General features: G+C 39.0%; 1 protein-coding gene across 2 annotated transcripts in view; it reads right to left on the reverse strand.

The window, feature by feature from the left end:
* LOC139944555 (ragulator complex protein LAMTOR2-like) overlaps positions 1 to 19,847 on the reverse strand; it is a 40,213-nt gene that overhangs the window by 16,727 nt on the left and 3,639 nt on the right. For both annotated transcript variants that reach the window (XM_071941603.1, XM_071941604.1), the window contains exon 2: positions 6,623 to 6,785. In XM_071941603.1, the coding sequence (XP_071797704.1) occupies positions 6,623 to 6,785 (163 nt within the window). The remainder of the gene's footprint in view (positions 1 to 6,622; positions 6,786 to 19,847) is intronic.

Genomic DNA, 19,847 nt, shown 5'->3' on the forward strand with positions numbered 1-19,847 from the left:
AAAGATTACCCATTATTCATCTCAAGTACAAGATTCCTCAGGAGATCAAAAGAAGCTCTTCGAGATAATAGGTAAGTTGTTGCTCAAACCCAAAACCCCTGTCCTTCCATCCACTTACAATGATCAGGACTTAGCAAATGAGTTCCAGAAATTCTTTGTCACCAAGATTTCAGACATCCGCTCAACATTTTCATCAGTCCCTTACAACGTGCCACAGACATTGCCACATCTTCAACCAGAGTGTAGACTATCTGTGTTTGAGCCTGCCACTGTTGCTGAGATAAAAAGGGTTATTATGAAATCTCCTTCAAAATCCTGAAGCAAAACATTGATATATTTGTACCCTACATCACTAATCTTGTAAACGAATCTCTCAGTTCGGTTGTTTCCCCGATAGCCTTAAACTTTCCTACATCAGACCGCTCATCAAAAAGCCAAACCTGGACATGGAGATTTAAAAAAACTACAGACCAGTTGTAATGGTGATGCTTGGATAGCTCCCTCGCTGCAAGCTCAGAACTTAGAGGTTATTTTTGATTCATCGATGACACTTCAACCACACATCAACAACAGCATTCGTCTGTCATCACACCACATCAGGAATATTGGTAAGATTCGTAAGTACTTGGACAAAAGTGCCACTGAAAAGGTCATTCATGCATTTGTTACTTCTCGCCTTGACAATGGCAATGCTCTTCTCTACAGTCTTCCTAACAACCAGATTTCCCGTCTTCAATGCCTCCAAAATACTGCTGCCCGCATTGTGAATTTGTGACACTGTCTTAAGAAATCCTGTTCCATCACCCCCATTCTGAAACAACTTCACTGGCGTCCTATCTCTCAACGAATCATCTTCAAGCTGATGCTCATTGTCCACAAAGCAATTAATGGCAAGGCTACCCACTATATTTCTGAACTTCTTCAAGTTTACACTCCATCAAGAAATCTTCAATCAAGTTCCATGCTTCTCCTCATTGAACCAAAGTCTTGACACTCATGGGGTGACAGGTCTTTTTCTTCAGCTGCGCCACGCATCTGGAACTCTCTACCACTTAATCTTAGATCTTGTCTTTTTACCACAACATTCAAATCTCTTCTTATCTTATCTTATGTCACAGGTTTTCAAGGACTAATTTTGTTGTGTCTGTTTTTCTTTGTTAGTTTTTGGTTTTTACTGCGCCTTGAACACCCAGCAGGGTGGATACGTGTGCATTACAAGTATTATTATTGTTGTTGCTGCTGCTGCTGCTGCTGCTGCTGCTATTACTGTTATTGTTATTGTTATTGTTATTGTTATTATTATTATGGTGTGAAAACCTGGCCTTTTAGTTACAAACACATAAAGTGTACTTTTAAGTGTCTAATATTAATAACAATAACAATAACAATAACAATAACAATAACAATAACAATAACAATAACAATAACAATAACAATAACAATAACAATAACAATAACAATAACAATAACAAAACAATAACAATAACAATAACAATAACAATAACAATAACAATAACAATAACAATAACAATAACAATAACAATAACAATAACAATAACAATAACAATAACAATAACAATAACAATAACAATAACAATAACAATAACAATAACAATAACAATAACAATAACAATAACAATAACAATAACAATAACAATAACAATAACAATAACAATAACAATAACAATAACAATAACAATAACAATAACAATAACAATAACAATAACAATAACAATAACAATAATAATAATGGCATGCTACACCCGCGGTCAAATGTTAGTAGACTCTATCTTCCGAGGTCAGAGGGCGGAAGGGGTTTGTTTAGCGTGGCGGACAGTGTTAACATCGAGCGCAGAAGCTTGCATTGTCATGTCAGAAGGACCGAGGAGAGCCTGTTGAAAGTTGGACAAAGGTACACGAGGGCAGACGAAGTTGGGCCGAAGGAATACAAGAGGGAAAGGAAGGAGGAAAGACATAAAGATTGGAGGAACAAACCACTTCATGGCCGGTTCTTGAGGTGTACTGAGGAAGTGGCCAGCAGCAAGTCATGGAATTGGTTAAAGAGTGGAGAACTAAAGAAGGAAACAGAGGGCTTGATTACTGCGGCGCAAGACCAGTCTCTAAGGACAAATGTAATGAAGGCAAGGATAGAGAAAGCAAACGTCTCTCCTATGTGTAGAATGTGCAATAAAGCAGAGGAGACTGTATTTCAGATTGTTAGCGAATGCAGCAAGATAGCCCTAACGGAGTACAAAGGAAGACATGACAAGCTGGCCAAGGTGATTCACTGGGATCTGTGTAAGAAGTATGGTGTCAAAGTGCTCGCGAAATGGTACAAACATGTTCCGGAAAAAGTTGTAGAGACCGACCAGGTCAAGATCCTTTGGGACTTTAACATTCAGACCGATCATGTTATACCACATAGGCGTCCGGATGTTGTGCTATTAGATAAGACGAAGAAGATGTGTCATCTCATTGACATAGCTGTGCCAGGTGATATAAGGGTAGCTTCGAAGGAGATGGAAAAGATCGAGAAGTACCAGGACCTGGCTAGGGAACTTCGTAAGATTTGGCAGGTAAAGGTAAAAGTAGTCCCCGTGGTGGTTGGAGCACTTGGCACCATTCCCAAAGCACTGGGGAAACATCTAGATGAAATAGGGACAAATGTGAGGGTAGATCTGTTACAGAAGGCAGCGCTTTTGGGAACAGCGAGGATCCTGAGAAAGACTCTTGAGATCTAAGGCTACGGGACGTAGCCCGACTCGAGGAGTTACCGGCACAAAGGAATATGACATCTTTCTTTTGCATGCTGTGATAAAATGAAATAATAATAATAATAATAACTGTATTAATAATGCGCCTTTTGCCAAAGGATACAAAGCACTAGGTATTATTACTGCAAGGAGTGGGACGAAGCTTGAGATATAAGACCTAATCCTTAGCAACATGTAATGGTTTTACAAGGTGCTGTGGCCAAAAAAAACTGGGGCGAACCTCTTGGCTTTACGATAAGTGCACTGGGTTCTTTTACATGCGTTACATAACACATGGGACCAACAGCTTTACATGTATGTCCCATCCAAAGGACGAAGCAATGGCTACACTGTAAGTGTCTTGCTTAAGGACACAAGTGTCACGGCTAGGGGTTCAACCCACACTCTGCTGATCAGAAACACCAGAGTTTGAATTCGGTGCTTTTTAAAACCGCTCAGCCACGACACTACTGCGCATGACTGTTCTTTTATGTGTGCTTATTTAGCTAATTCCCGCCCATTTCATTCTAGTTAACCAATTACTGTAGTGTTTGTGTGACCAATAAGCATCCATAATGCACATGAGGTGACTTCCTCATTCACAAACAGTGTGATGGGTTGCGGTTTGTGTAAGATGATCCCAATGTGGTCTGCATTTCGCAGCACACACAAAGGGGAGGTAAATGATACAAATTGTTACTTCTGTTGCGTTTGTGTGAGACTGCCTGGGCGCCACAGTCTTTGATGTTTTTTCTTTCAAAGAAACCCTGTCATTTCGGGATCAATTGGGGAATCTTGCAATTGGTTCTGGGATTTTTTGAAACAGACTTTTGTTGTTGCAAGATTGTCTCAATCAGGGAAGAAATCGTGATGACTTCATCAATACCGTGATTTTTTACTGGTAATTCGATTTTAAAAAATCAAGACGATATGGTAATCGACTAAGTATGGTATCGCGATTTTCGATAATATCGTTATATCGCCAAAGCTTAGTATACAATGGTCAGATGGGCCCAGCACACAGTTTAAAAACATATATTCCTGCCAATATCCCAGACCTGAAACGCAAGCACAATGTGAATAAGGTGGAATTACTTTGCGACACCCTGCGTAGACATGTATATTGGCCAAGGACCTGTCAACGGAATCGGGAGGTCAACTAAGCGATTCTAAGCGTGTAGAACAACTAAAAGTTAAACTAGACATTGAGAGTTTGTGAACAAACTCTAGGTGTTCGATTTCCGGGAGTAAAAGCCTGGAGTAAAAAAAAAACCCAAATATTACACCTTTCTTTGTTCTCAAGATTAGTAATAAATTATCAAAATTGCAAATATTGTCAAAACAACATGATGACGTCATCATGACGTCTTTTCGAGTTCAAGAAATAAATGTTCTTGACTAACAATACACCAAGTGTCACCTAAGTCAAACTTTTGGTTTTTCCTTTGAAAAGTGCACCTTTAAAGCAATACCATGTGTCATAAAGCTAAGACTCCACAGATATGTTGCTATTATGAAGGAGACTATGTATACATGTACCATTTTGAAACAATTGTCCTAATCTCTGACACAAACATCTAGTGAAAATGTATTTTTAGATGTTTTTAATCTGCCGCTAGAGAGTGCACTTTTTTGGTGACTCTGATCAGTATTATTTTTTTAAACCAGACTTTTGCCAGACTTGTATTATGTGAACGCACCAAGTTTCACCTCAGTCAAACTTTTGGTTTGGCAGACCATCTGACACACAACTTTAAAGCATACCTTTAAAGCATACCACGTGACACTTGATGACTTCATCAATCTAAGCGTCCACAGATATGTTGCTATAATAAGAAGGAAACTGTATAATACCAAAGTGAAACATTTATCATAAACTCTGACACAGACATCTACTTAAAGTATATTTTTTAGATGTTTTAATCTGCCGATAGAGGACGCACTTATGTTTGGTGACATCATCAGTATTATATTTTTAAACCAGACCTTTGCCAGAGTTGTATGCAGTGATGGTAAAGCATCAAAAGGTGTATTTCAACCTAAAAGCCATTAAATAACGCCTTTTCAAAGCATTTTACAGTTACTTCTGGTTTAATAAACAGGTCAAAAGGTCAAGAAAAGTTCACCGCCAAGAAAAGTTCACCAACATATCCCTTTTTGTGAAGTGCGTAGAACCCTTTCATAATGATGTATAGATTGTCAAAATAGCTTTAAATGTGGTTAAGGAAATATGAACTTATGAAATATTGACGACTGTGGAAGAGACTAACCGAAAGGGAAATGTATGTTGAAAACGCCTTGAACGAAGACTAATGTACGCGAAGCTTTTTCGGCAATTACAGAGTTTTTAATGACCTTTCCGATGTTGTATTAATTGTAAGAATCCCTCATGTAGATCAAAAGTTATGATTTTTTGAAATAATAAACTTTGAATTACTGTATCTCGCCAACTGATGACGTCATCGTGACGTAACAACTTTTGCATCATCTACTGGTTATTGTCTACCTGTGTGCAAAGTTTCAACTTAATGCAAGCTTCGCACTTTTTCTTGCGGACAATCGACACGGAGAAGAATAAGAAAAAAAAGGAAAAAACCGAGAAAAAAACCGAACAAAACTAGATACATGTATAGTGTTTGTAGAAACAAACACTAGGTGTTCGGCTATTGTTGGGTCAGTGTTTGATTCAATGAAAAAAAAGTGTATTGTTAATAGCTCTTCAAATTGCAAAGAAATCAAAACCAAACAGTTTTCTCGATGTGTAATAGTTTTATGGTAAAGCATCAAAAGGTGTACATTTCAACCTAAAAGCCTTTAAACAATGCTTTTTCAAAGCATTTTACAGGCACTTCCGGTTTAAAAAGGTCAAAAGAAAGTCACCAATATACCATTTTGTGTGAAGTACGCGAGGCCCTTTCATATGATGTATAGATTTCGCATGTCTTTCCTAAGCGCTCGCGCAAATCGAGAATGTACTGGTAGTGGTCTTAACTTCTGAGTTCGCGACCTTATCTGTCATTAATTCCTTAACTATCTTCATCGGTCCACGGACGGTTCTTCTGTATAGCGAATTGGGGAGTCTCGCGGTACGCAAAGAGCAGTGGGGCAATGTAGCGGTCCCAGTCTCGCGGTTTCTCTGCTTTAACATGAGTTTCAATATGCCGTTGAATTTCTCTACAAGGCCGTTGCAAGCAGGATGATAAGGGGTCGTTCTTAGTTGACCGATGGAGAGCACTCTACTTATTTCTGCCATGAGTTCAGAAGTAAATTGCGAGCCTCGGTCTGTTAAAATTTCGTTTGGTATTCCTACATGGGAAAAACGTCAACCAGCGCTTCGGTAGCTCTAGTGGTCTCTATACTTGGCAGTGCAATCGCTTCCAGGTACCGAGTAGCGTAATCAACAAAATAAATCGATTTCCCTTTTCAGTCCTGGGATGTATTGGTCCTACAATATCGATAGCCACGCGTTGGAATGGGGTATCTATGAGGGGCATCTTCCCTAGCGGTACTTTCCCTTACCTCCTCTACTCAGAATAGTTTAGCAGAGCGCTTAAGAGTCCCTGCCTGTAATAATGTACCAAATTAGGGGGGGGGGGGGGGTGTGATTCATTGGTTTGCAGATCTTCTTCTAAAAAATTAGAGTGATACACCATCATACCAAATGAATAAATCCAAAACATTAGTTTGCTGACACTTTCGGTTTTGGAGTACCAGTTATCAAAGTTTGGGCCAAAAGACCCTCGAGAAACGAATAGTACATTCCCTGCAAACACAAAAATGTGCGCCAAGCTCGACCCAACAAAAGTGAAACATTTTTTTAAACCTCCAGTTGGGCTTATAACAAAAGTATTAACAACAAATTGACTTACTACACAATCCATAAGCACAAGATCCAGGTCGTCTTCATGGAAAGCAATCCTACCATTCTTCTCATATGCAGCCCAAATATTACTAGCTATGGCAGCCGTTACTCTTGCATCCTTATCACCATAACCAGAGTAGGCTAGTAGAGACCCTTCTCTGTTCAATAAACTGTTGATACAAAAGTACATTGAAACTTCAGATGCACATTGAGCCAAAATCTAATCGTTTTAGGGATTCTTCTTGTGGTGCACCACTTTTAACCAGTGTTGTAGTCGAGTCGTACCTGTGTCAAGTCCGAGTCCGAGTCCGAGTCCCGAGTCACTTGGTCCGAGTCCCAGTCACGAGTCTATTGGTCTGAGTCCCGAGTCACTTGTTTAAACAATTTTAATTAATAAGTTTTCTAACTGTATAAAAAACAGTTAGAAAACTTCAACCAGTTGATTGCAAACCAAAAAGAAGAATTATAAATGACAAAATAAAATGTCATAAAAAATATTTTTAATAAAATGAAGACAACTGCTGGCTATGGAAACCAGTCATCTCGCCCCCCGCAAAGTCGCCCCAACAAAGTCGCCCCCTGCAAAGTCGCCCCCTCCGTGTACAAACTTGCCCCCTCACAAAGTCGCCCCTACGCATTTTTGGCCATGTCCAAAACGGCGACTTCGGCAACGGCTAGCTACAACAACCCTTAGATACAAAGTTACTTTTTCAAGGGCCTATTTCATATGATGGGAAAATAAGGTCTACACTTGTTTTAATTAAATAATTGCAATTCCACCCCCAAAGCAAATCCCCAAAAAACAAAGCAATGTTTGTCGGGAGGTTCATAGAAAATAAAAAGTAATACAAAATATTTTAATTATTATTTATCCATTAGAATAACCAATTTAACATGTAATTGGGTTTGTTTATCCAGCAGAAATTGATTGGCAACACTTAACGGGTGTTGTGCTCCACCATGGTTTCACACCCAGTGAAAATGTATTTTGCATACCTCTAAGAACTATATTTTTCAATAAAACACTTCGTTACAATGGGAGAATTTTTATTGGAAATTTGTTGTTTTTCAATAAGTTAGGCCTAGGATCCCCCGTCTTTCCCGTTACATGTCATGGAAACAATAGCAAAACAATGCACGTATCGACCTACATGTGCTTAATTTTCGAATTGAACCCAAAGGATCCGCAAAAACAAAACACTTTTCAACAACGGATTAACTTTTGTCAAAAATTGTGGTTTTTCAATAAGTTATCCTTTAGCAAAAATGTATAAAGTCTTTAAAGCCATTGGACACTTGAACCATTGGCACTTACTGCCCATACTGGTTCTCATTTATATTCTTAAAGAAAAATAGCTAAAAATAGGTCAAATTGATCAAATCATAAAAAATATTACTTTTTTCCATCACTATTGGAAAGGTATTTTTTCCCCCCAGTTTTAAAACACTACCCAAACAGAATTTAATAAATTCCCACTGGCTCTTGGACCTGTTTGGAATGATATAATAAAGATAAAAATTAAATTCTGGAAGCAATTTCATTTTGTTTAGAAAATGCCACTTTAGTCATTTGCCCCTATACAAAAGCAAACATCAGCCTGATTTGACACCTTCCTGATACATATATTTGTGTAGTTGGTTACCTACATGTCCCAATAAACTCCTGTGGTGCCTTTAAAGCCATTGGATCCTTTCGGTAAACAGTATTGTCCAAAGGCCCACACTTTGTGTATCACAACTTATATAAAATAACAAACCTGTGAAAATTTAGGCTCAATTGGTCATCAGAGTCAGGAGAAAATAACGGGAGTTTGTACCCGGAGAGGGCGAGCTTGCTGGGGGGGGGGGGGGCGAGCTTGCTGGGGGGCGACTTTGCAGGGGGCGACTTTGCAGGGGGGTGACTTTGCCAGGGGGCGAGATGACTGGCATTCCTGGCTCTAGAGTCATACACAAAGTCTCACAGAACACTCAGCAGCGTGTTCACTTTCAGTCACATGATTTAATCATCGTGAATTGTGAATTGAAATAGTGTTTGATGAAACTTTTTCGATGGCTATTACATGTATTACCAAACTTTGTGCATACAAGTGCAAACAACCAGTGGAGCCTTACGTAATTCTACGTTTTGGTCAAGGGAGAGGAGACTCTTTGCTTGGCAAATAAAACCACAAACATTTTATCTAGGGACTGTTTACATCGCGCACAGCCAGGCAGAGGGAGGTAAAGATTTGCCACGATTTTAGATCAACGATCTCCCGGACCACGTCAGTTGCAACGTACATGACATACAAATGTTTGCAGATGATACAAAAATATAAAACAGTATCAGTGGAGAGGGAGATGTGGAGATTATCCAAGAAGATCTGTAAAATTTACAGAAATGGTGCGACAAATGGCTGCTTTGCTTCAACGCTGGGAAATGCAAAACTATGCACATTGGAACAGGAAACCCACAGGCAGAGTATCATATGGGGAGACAATACTTGCATCAACAGTTGAAGAAAAAGACTTGGGAGTTTACCTAACACCAGACCTTAAACCAAGTACAATGCAGCAAAGCGGCAGTGAAAGGAATGAATTGTCTCAGGGTGGTGAAACGGTCGTTCAAATACATCGATACCAACAGCTTCCAGATTCTATACAAAACATACATTAGACCGCACTTGGAATACTGTGTCCAATCTTGGTGACCATGGCTGGAAAAAGATAAGCTTATCTTGGAAAAAGTTCAAAGGAGGGACATCAAGGGAAGCTGGTTAATAATCCCAACCAAATTGCTATTTGTTTTAATGATTATTTGGTTAATATGGGTTCTGATCTTGCTAAAAATATTCCCCACAACCAAGACTCTTTTATTATTGATTTTCTTGGTCAGCCAAATCCCAATTCCTTCTTTTTAACACCTGTGGATGAAAACGAGATAACAGACATTGTTAATAACTTCCATAACAAAAAAAGTTCTGGTCATGACTGTATCAACATCTGTCATTAAGAGTTCTATTTCTGCTCTTTGTAATCCACTCGCACATATTATTAACGTCCTTTTTATTAGGTATTGTGCCTAGTCAATTAAAAACTGCTAAAGTCATTCCAGTTTTTAAAAGTGGCGATGCAAATTGTGTGAATAATTATACGTAGACCTATCTCCATCTTGAGCTGTCTGTCTAAACTATTCGAAAAAATGTGTCTATGTTCGTACTATTAATCTATTAAATAAATTTGATATTTTGACTAGTTCGCAATTTGGTTTTTGCAGTAGACACTCTACTACCCATGCAATTCTCGACTTTATAAATAAAGTGTCTACTGCTAAAGATAATTCTGAACACACTCTGGGGATTTTTCTTGACCTTTCAAAAGCTTTTGATACAGTAGACCATGAGATACTCTAATATTAGGGCAATTCTACCAAAAAGTGTCCTCGGCCCAAAAATTTGAAGTCAAATTTGTGGAATTAAATTTAAAGTAGCAAGAAAGACTGATACCTAGTGATTTCAAATCTATGTTTGTTTCATATTTTTTCCCCTTGGTTTTCCATGTTTAAAAACGCTTTTTTTGTGCCAAATTCATGATTCTGGGGAAATGTTTGGCTTAATTGTCTATAATGCCCTCCTGGTTACATTTTAGACGATATAACTGGGGGTAAGTTTTAAAGAAAATTCATTGTAAATTTATTCACAGGGTGCTGCCACTCTTTTTAATTAACCCTTAATTACCATTATGAAAGTAATGTCCATGACATTGCATGGTGTTTAGTTTTATATTCTAAAGCCAGTAAGAGATATGTTCATGAGACTTCATATGCAAAGCTAGTTTTTAGGGGCTAATCCTATAATGCAAGAAAATTAATAAATTTTTTATTTCAACTGTGCTAACGAGCGTCATGGACATTACATTTAGCGTCATGGACATTACATGTCACATGACACTTACCTTTTCGAAGGTAAATGCTTCAATTTATCAATTGGACCTATTGTAGGTAAACCTGGATTAGTCAAAGAGAACACTTGTCATAGACCTCATCAGAATTTGTTTTCAAGCTCATGTTTAGCAGCGCGGTTAGTGGCAACATCATGCACAGATTCTACAAACTGACAGCCCGAATCCTAGATTTTCAGGTGAGTTTTCTCATGGAACTGTTCTTTCCTAAAAACATTCAAGTGATATTGTACATACTTAAATATATGTAAACTTGTTGGTGAGAAATGTTTAAATGAATGTAGGACATTATAAACACACTTTATCATCAAAAAAGACTTCTCAAGGCCTAGGCGTAATGAAGATTTGTACACATCTACGGATAGCTTGGATACAAAGACGTCATACATAACGTAATTTTTTATTTTTACATAATTTCAGAATGGCTAAGACTTGAATAGAGAGGCAGAAAAAGTATAGAGAGAAAACAAGACAAAACATGGAAACATGATTGTGATAAACAAAGCCCCATGCAGCCAATCTTTCCCGCATTTGTTGTTCTCCGCTCTTGTTTTGCATGTCAATCTAGGTGGAACATGTAGAGGATGACCTCAATGACTGTCTCGTACTTGGAAAACCAAGGAAGCATCTACATTTGGCCTGTTCCTCCCAAGAAGTCATCCCAACTCATTTTAACTGATCTTCTGGGAATTGTTCACCCGATCTTGAACATAGCAGTATCCAGATCAACTTTGAAAATTACAGAAACCTTTAATGTTTAATTTCCATTTACTGTCGTCACAAAATGTTGATGCAAGATGTTCAGCTAACAACTCAAGATGAACAATCACCTTGTGAGAAACACATAAAAGGGAATCATGTGAAAGATAATTAGAAAAGAAAGGTTACTTCATGTATACCTACATCTCTGGTCTATCATAACTACTCCAAGGTAAAAGGGGCCAATTTCATAGAGCTGCTTAAGCAAAAAATTTGCTTAAGCACGAAAATAGCTTGCTTGTTTTACACATGTTACTGGCCAAAATTAGATGTGGACGGAAAGTGCAAAAGGGGACTTACTGAGGGGCGGGGTTTAAGTGAGATTCTGGTGGAGTTTTGGTTCTTAACTAGACAGCGAAGCTGCCATGGCGAGCTGCCGATCGCCAGATAGAACCAATGACTGACAGAAAAACCAATCATTTGATCAACTGATGGTCACAGGGGTGGAGACATTGACAAGTATGAAGTTAAGACCATTTAAGGTTTTCATCTTTTCATATTATCTACATGTAAGCAGCAATATTTGATTGAAGTTTTACATCTGTACATCATTGCAATAAAGAGTGATGACCATTAAAGGGACACGTTGTCTTTTCCAGAAGAATAGTTTCAATTCAGTACATCGTTGCAATAAGAAGTTATGACCATTTAAGGTTTTCATTGTTTCAGCTCATTCAACTGGAACCATTGATGCACTCTTTGAATTTTATCTTTTCATATGTATCTATACGACAGAAGCAATGTTTGACTTAAGTTTCAAGTCAGTACATCATTGCAATCAGGAGTTATGATCATTTTGTTTTTCATTGTTTCAGCTCATTCAACTGGAACCAGTGACAGAGAGATTGATTTTTGTTTAAACAAATTATTTCAAAACTTTAAGATTTAAGTTTGAGTTTGTTTCTTTAAAATCCATATGTCAATGTTTGACTTTGAGCCTGAAAAATTTTTTTTACATTTTTTGTATTACAAAAACTTTAACATTTTTTTTATTCCAAAAACTTCAACATTATTGGAAAACATAGCTAAAAACTGCAAAAAATGACTGACAATATAACAATCTCACTTGCGCTTGTACATACCAAAAACAACTCAACACAAAGACTGAAACTTAAACCAAAAACTTTAACATTTCCACTGAGTGCGGACGGCCGGACGGACGGACGGACGGACGGACAAAATCGGTATTACATAGGCTCGCATACTGCTAAAGCAGCTCGCCAAAAATGTTTGGAAGAGGTTAAACATTAAGACAGGAACATTCATTATAGTTTAAAACACATATTAACAGCAAGGCAGCACATGGGTTTACAAATTCAGGGTAAAAGCATAATTTTACAAGTTTGACATAATGTCCATGACGCTAAAAATAACCCAAAATGTAATGTCCATGACGCTCTATTAAGACGTGTAACGAGAAAGTTGACAGGTTTTCTGAAAAGTATTATCACTGTTCATGTTAACTTCTTCCCTGTTTAGAAAATCAAAAGGTATTCTAAAAATTTTGAACTTCAACTTCACAGAGTTTTGGAGTTGAGTGTGTTGTACCCAAACCCCACTTCCGTTTTTCGTAATGTCCATGACGCTCGTTAGCAATGCTCTGACCCCTTTAATTAATTCGAACTTTTCCAAATACATAGTACCATTAGACTTACTTCATGGATACATGTACTAGGACACAAGATACTAGTATAAAACACAAAATTATAAATCAAAGCTACTTGGTGTGTTTAGCTGATAAACAAAGTTCTAAAAATGTCTCCAAACGAAATGTCCATGACCTGGAATTGCCCATAAGCTTTATCATTATGGCATTCATGGAGTTTCCCTAGAGTGGTTCAGAAGTTATCTTTCTGACAGGACCCAATATGTTACCATAGGGGGTTGTAATTCAACTTCTAAATATTCTAGATGTGGTGTCCCACAGGGGTCCAATCTAGGGCCATTACTATTTTTAATTTGTATAAATGACTTTGTCAAATGTACTAATAGGCTAAGTTATCATTTATTCTTATCGGAGATGATTCAAACTTGTTTATCTCCCACAGCAATATTAATACTTTGACTGAATTGGTCAATCAAGCGCTTATAAATCTCAGTCTCTAATTGGTTTAGAGTCTACAAACTCTCTTTAAAGGCAGTGGACACTATTGGTAATTACTCAAAATAATTATTAGCATAAAACCTTACTTGGTGACGAGTAATGGGGAGAGGTTGATGGTATAAAACATTGTGCGAAACGGCTCCCTCTGAAGCGCCATAGTTTTCGAGAAAGAAGTAATTTTCCACGGATCTAGGTACATGTTATGTAACAGTTAACTAGTTATTCTATTCCTTACAGTCCTTTGCTGATTTGAAAAGTTGTCCCTTGTCTGTCCTTGTTTTGTTGTTGTTGTTGTCTGTATTTGTTTGTCCTATTTGTGTTGTTTTGTCTGTTTAGTCATGCACATAACCTCTTCATGGAATGCAGCATTTGCTTTGAGCTTACTATTGATTTTTGGTTATCTCTGAGACTACTCTCAGTAATATTATTTATTTAGGTCAAAGCACATGCTTCATTATAGGGACCCATTACTTGCTGTGTTTTTTGATGGGTTCCTCTACAGTTTCACTCCCTGTTTACATAATACTGTATTGTATTTGACTGTTATACTTGTGAATACTGTAGCTCTAAATCTGTAGGCCTATTCCCTGGATACTTGATACTTGATGGAGTAATCCCTTTACAGCTGGTAAGAGCTAAACTGGGATGATGTGCTGTGCAAGACGCTGTGACCAGTGGTGCAATAAAAGTGTAGGACAAGACAAATTGAACATTATATACACTCAGTAGGATTTGAAACTTTGCATGGTGGAAATAAGATATAGAAGAGTTTGCGGTAACACCATGTAATGACTATCTCTAAATGAGTTGTGGTGGTTCTGAAAAGAACCGTTGGATTAACTCGACTATCTCTAAATGAGTTGGGGTGGTTCTGAAAAGAACCGTTGGATTATCTCTAAATGAGTTGGGGTGGTTCTGAAAAGAACCGTTGGATTATCTCTAAATGAGTTGGGGTGGTTCTGAAAAGAACCGTTGGATTAAAGAGTTAATCCAACGGTTCTTAAAGAGTTAATCCAACGGTTCTTTTCAGAACCACCCCAACTCATTTAGAGATAGTCCAGTTAATCCAACGGTTCTTTTCAGAACCACCCCAACTCATTTAGAGATAGTCATTACATGGTGTTACCGCAAACTCTTAGATACACTGTACATTGGAGGGAGAAACTAGAGGAATCTGTCGTACACTTGCGGGCCCATTACCCGGATCTCCGGAAGAGCTGCAAGCCTAAATGCTTGGATGGATGGTGCACTGACGACAGTAGAAGATAATCTATTCCAGATCCTGATGGTATGAGGGAAGAATGAATATTTGTAGCAGTCCAGGGAGACAGAGGGCATGCCATATTTTAGGTGATGATCATGTCTCAACGACCGAGAGGTTGAGAGCTGAATAATAGAAGGAAAAGACGGTAGTGGATTTTGAAAAACATGCACGACTGTTGGAGAAGGTGACTAGTGTGAAGTGTATCCCAGTTACGAATTGATAGCATTGATGTTACACTGGATGTTTGTTGGTAGTCAGCACAGGCAAACCGTGATCCTTGCCGCTGGACCTGTTCAAAACGGTTTATATCAGTGATGGTTGATGGATTCCATGCCTCACATGCATAGTCTAGTTGGGGTCATAAGAGTCCCTGCCTGTAAGAATGTACCAAATTAGGGGGGGGGGGGGGGGTGTGATTCATGGGTTCGCAGATCTTCTTCTAAAAAATTAGAGTGATACACCATCATACCAAATGAATAAATCAAAAATTTTAGTTTGCTGACGCTTTCGGTTTTGGAGTTACCATTTATCAAAGTTTGGGCCAAAAGACCCTCGAGAAACGAATAGTACATTCCCTGCAAACACAAAAGTGTGCACCAAGCTCGTCCCAACAAAAGTAAAACATTTTTTGAAACCTCCAGTTGGGCTTATAACAAAAGTATTTAAAAAAATTGGAATCTCGTTGGAGCATCATGTTACGCGCACCTGAACCTTTGTCGTACAGTGCCCTCGTGCCATTTTCAATGCCTCATAATTCAACGCGCCTATAAGATCCCATGAATTAAACAAGTTCACATGAAAGAGCTTACATCCCTTAAACAAATTTAAATGCAAAGTGCGTGGGATCTCGTTGGCGCAGTGAGATAATAGAGGTCAAAGTTCAAATTTTACCAATATATTGCATTTGCGCACCTCCGTAACCTCGTGCGCCAACATTAAATTTTTTTTTAAAACACAACCGGGTGTTGGAACAGTTTTCATCTAATGACAAATGAAAAAAGAATCTTGGGATCTCTGCAACTTGCATGTCAAAAGATTTTTTGAAAGTTTTCTAAAGTATTGCCATTCCACACATTTTTGCCTAAATTGGCACAACATTCGCTTTTCTCATCACTGTTAGTATCTGTGCCAACAAGATCCCATCAATGTTTTCTTGTATTTGGTTAAGTTGAGTGTTCCTTAACAGATTTCAATTGAAAAATAATTGGGATCATGTTGGCACACCAATATAACAAAGGTCAAAGGTCATATGAAACTACACGTACTGCCTATTTCGGGTGATTTTGCGTCGTCTAGATTCCACGTGCTAATATGATCCCATTAAATTGTCTGCGTTTTATGATTATAGATTCTTAGCAACACATAAAAAGCGAAAACCAAATGGGATTTGAGTGGCGCTAACACATATTACAGACCAAAGGTCACAATACGTGCCTGCATGTCATTGCATTGCTGTGGCAACCGAAAGTGAGAAATATCCCCCAAGCTGCTAGATGCCTGTGTAGAACTTTATCGAATGCCTTACTGAAATCAAGTAAGGCTACGTCAGTTTGGCTGCGTTTGTTCAGAACGTTGGCCTAGTCATCTGTGGCTGATATGAGTTGTGTTGCAGTTGAGAGGCATTGACGGAAGCCATGTTGGCAAGTCTATCAGGATGTCGTGGGTATTGAGATGTGTTTTCGCACCTCTGTATGTTTAGATGTGACTCAGGATGACATGCTCCATGATCTTACAAAGGAGACAAGTGAGTGACATAGTTCTATACTTTGACGGGTCTGACTTTGAACCCTTCTTGTAGATGGATGTTACGAGGGCTTGGCCCCACTGTTCTGGTAGTTTGCCACTGTCATAAGACTGCTGAAACAAGAATCTAAGTGCTAAGTCATTTGCAACGATCTTTAAAAACCTTGCTGGCAGCTCATCTGGCACTCCAGACTTTGTTGGGTTTAGGTTTGAGAGTTGTTTAGCAATACCAGCAGTGGGAATCTTTACGCTTGGTATACTTGGGTACGGTGAGGTGCCTTTGGAGGGGACTGCAGAGTCAGGTTCCTCAGTAAACACAGATTTGAAATGAGTGTTGAGTGCGTTGGCTTTTTCTTGATTTGTGGTGAACAGTCTGTTGTCTTTTCTCAATGGTGGGATACCAAGGTCAATTAAAGCTCTGAATTGAGCTTGTTTGCTTGTACAGTTGTACTCTTTATGCCATTACAATTGATCATCATCTATACTATTAAAAGCGTAACTTGCGCCATCTTGGATTGGAAATTAGAAGGTCCAGTGGTATGGCATCCTTGTGGAATCCAACACGGTTGTTTGTGTGGAATTCAATACATTTGTGTGGTTTCAGACATCGGGTTGCAAGTCTGCAAAACTCGGATCCAAATTTGCACTTACAAGTCATGTGATTGAAGGAAGTTTGGGCGGCGACCGTGCGTCAACCAGTGGTCGATGTTGTTACCAGACTTCCTAGAAATCTTTCTGACAGGCGACTCATTGGACAGTGTTTCGCAGATGGTGCTCCGGATTGGTTCATTCATTGCCCCTTGACCGCCCACCCACCATTCGATCCGCCCTTTTTGGTCAGGTTACTTTCGTGTTGTACTAAGCATGGTTCTCCGGATTGGTTCATTCATTGCCGCGCAGGGTCGAAAGGGTCGAAGAGGCTGGGTGCCAGGACAAAACCGAAACCAATCTCACGAATTTGCATTGAATGGATGAAATACCGTAGATTGATGTTTCGCAGGCGACCATGTGTCAACCACTGGTCGACGTTGTTGTCAGACTTCCTATAAATCCTTCTGCGGGTGACTCATTTGTTGAAAAGATTAAATGGAGAACATTTATAAAAAAACATTCACTTCCAAACGGCATGAGAATTATCATGATGGACAAGGATTGGATCAAACGGAAGCTTAATAATTTGGAAACGTTGGGTAGGGCCGGCTAAAGGTTGGAAGGTGTCAAAGGGAACTTTACAATTAATAACATTTTGGGGTGGGGGAGGGGGCCTTACACAAAGAGCCATTCTGGTCAGTGTATTGTGAGTGGTGTGTTGTCTGGTTTGAGACAGGCCACCTGTTGCTTGGTGAAGAAGATAATATTAACAAAAGAGACCTCGTGCGGCTGAATGGGGTACATTTTTAGGAGTTTGTCTCTTGACCCAAACTGGACGTAACAAACCCTAAACATGACTTGACATGCTTTCTGAAAGTGAAATAAGTTAGAGAAAATTAAGGAGTGGGGACGAGTTTATCGTTTTTATTTAGTTTGTACGATATAGGGTTTCAGAGATATGGGATGTATGGAGGTTTGTTCCTAGAGCAGCGTGAACATGAACGCGGTCAGAAATTGTGTCGTTTGTCGTTCAAATTTCGCGAGATGCAAGAAGCCCAAAGTGACAATAAAACAAAACCAGACCAGCCAAGTCTCACGCATTAGGCGTGAGACTCACGCATTTGGGCTCTGTCTCACGTTCACACGCACATCAACCATTATTGGGGCGAGATTGGGGAAAAAAATAAACGACATTTTTTGGACAAAATTTGTACAAACAGAGCGCAAATTTGCAGATTGCGCACGCTTTTGCTCATCTAGTAGGTTCAGCTCAAATTCGGCAGAGCGCAAAACGCTTATTGCGCACAAGTTTGTTCCGACTCTTTTAGCAAATTCGTTGAAATGCGCTCCACTAGCGAAGACACAACGGGCAGAAGAAGTGAGCGATTGATTTTTGGACATCATTTTTAGTCTATTTTTTTGGAAGGAAATTCTCTGACACAATCGAACCTTCACATTAACCATCAACATCTCCTGTGTACCTCAAGTGAGTTTTAATTATTCTGAAGAGGTTTTTGATGCATTTTGAAACACCTTTTGTCCACAATTAAATTTCACATTTTTTTATTTATTTATAAAAAAAGAAAAAAGAAAAAAAAAAGGTTGGGCGGCGATTTAAAAAGGCCTTCTTAAACTGGCAATTTTTTTTCCGGGGGGATGGGGGTTGAGCTTTGAAAAATCTCACACATAGCTGGCCTCTGGACTTGGCATCTCTGCCTGCAAAACACTTTTTTGACGTTCACGTTAAGTGCTTCCGTTATACATGCAGCCTATTGACCAGAAAGTTTACAAGACCAATTCAGATAAGAATAAACTAAAAAGAGGCCTACGCTCTTACCGCCCCCGCCCCCCCCCCCCCAAAAAAAAAAAAAACAGTAGATAAATTAGATTTGTGGCACACAGCATGTTCCAAAAACTCGCTTTACTTATAGTGCTGTAGCAACGCTATGTATCGTGGGACGTAAAAATGTCATTTTTGACGATGTTTTTTAACAAGGAAATGCAAGCATTATGAATGTATATTGAGTGTGTGGAGAAAGTTTTGGTAGTGTGGTACAAAAGAAACTTTAGTTATTGCTGGCTAACGGTCGGTTTCACCTATCAACGCTGATTTGAAAAACGTGTAACGTTAGGGAGGCCCAACATATTAGACCCCTATAAGGATCACGGGGGAGCCTTATAGTTTCTAGATGCATAAGGTACGTCGTCTAACCCAAAACGAGGTGGGTACAGCCACTGCAAGTAGTGGTGGACGTGCGAAATAGCTTCATTTTGGGTTAGAATTATGACGCCATGCATAAATATTGAGAGAGGCGTATAACACCCTCACCCACATTTCGAAATATTTGTGTAAAGGATTTTTATATCCTAGCGGGGTGCCGCGCGAAGCGCGGCATCCCGCTAGTTGTTTTTAAGTGTGTTTTGCGGTTTCTAGGAGGTGCAGGATTTGCTCGGTTTGTAGTCTTTATAGGTGTAGAAGAATGCTGGAATGAGCCTGTGTTTGAACTTGAGTCTTCGGTGCTGATAGAAGATATTGTACTCCCGAGGACAGAGAATGAGTTTGAAGTCTCAACATGTGATGCAAATAAACCAGAGGAGTTGAAGCTGGGGAGACCGCATTTGTAGCAGATCCACACAAAGCTTGTGTTAGTGCACAAAAGTGAGTAATTTGAGTCATTTACTCCAACACAGTCGGTGTGGTTCCAGTAGTTGCAATTGTCACATAAAATGGCTTTGTCGTCATCATGTACTTCCTCATGACAAATACCACATGGCCATTGAACTACAGTTGGCGCAGGTTGGTTGGTTGGTTGAAGGGGTTTTGGGGCCTTG

The sequence above is a fragment of the Asterias amurensis genome, chromosome 11 (assembly GCF_032118995.1).
Source record: "Asterias amurensis chromosome 11, ASM3211899v1".
NCBI lineage: Eukaryota > Metazoa > Echinodermata > Asteroidea > Forcipulatida > Asteriidae > Asterias > Asterias amurensis.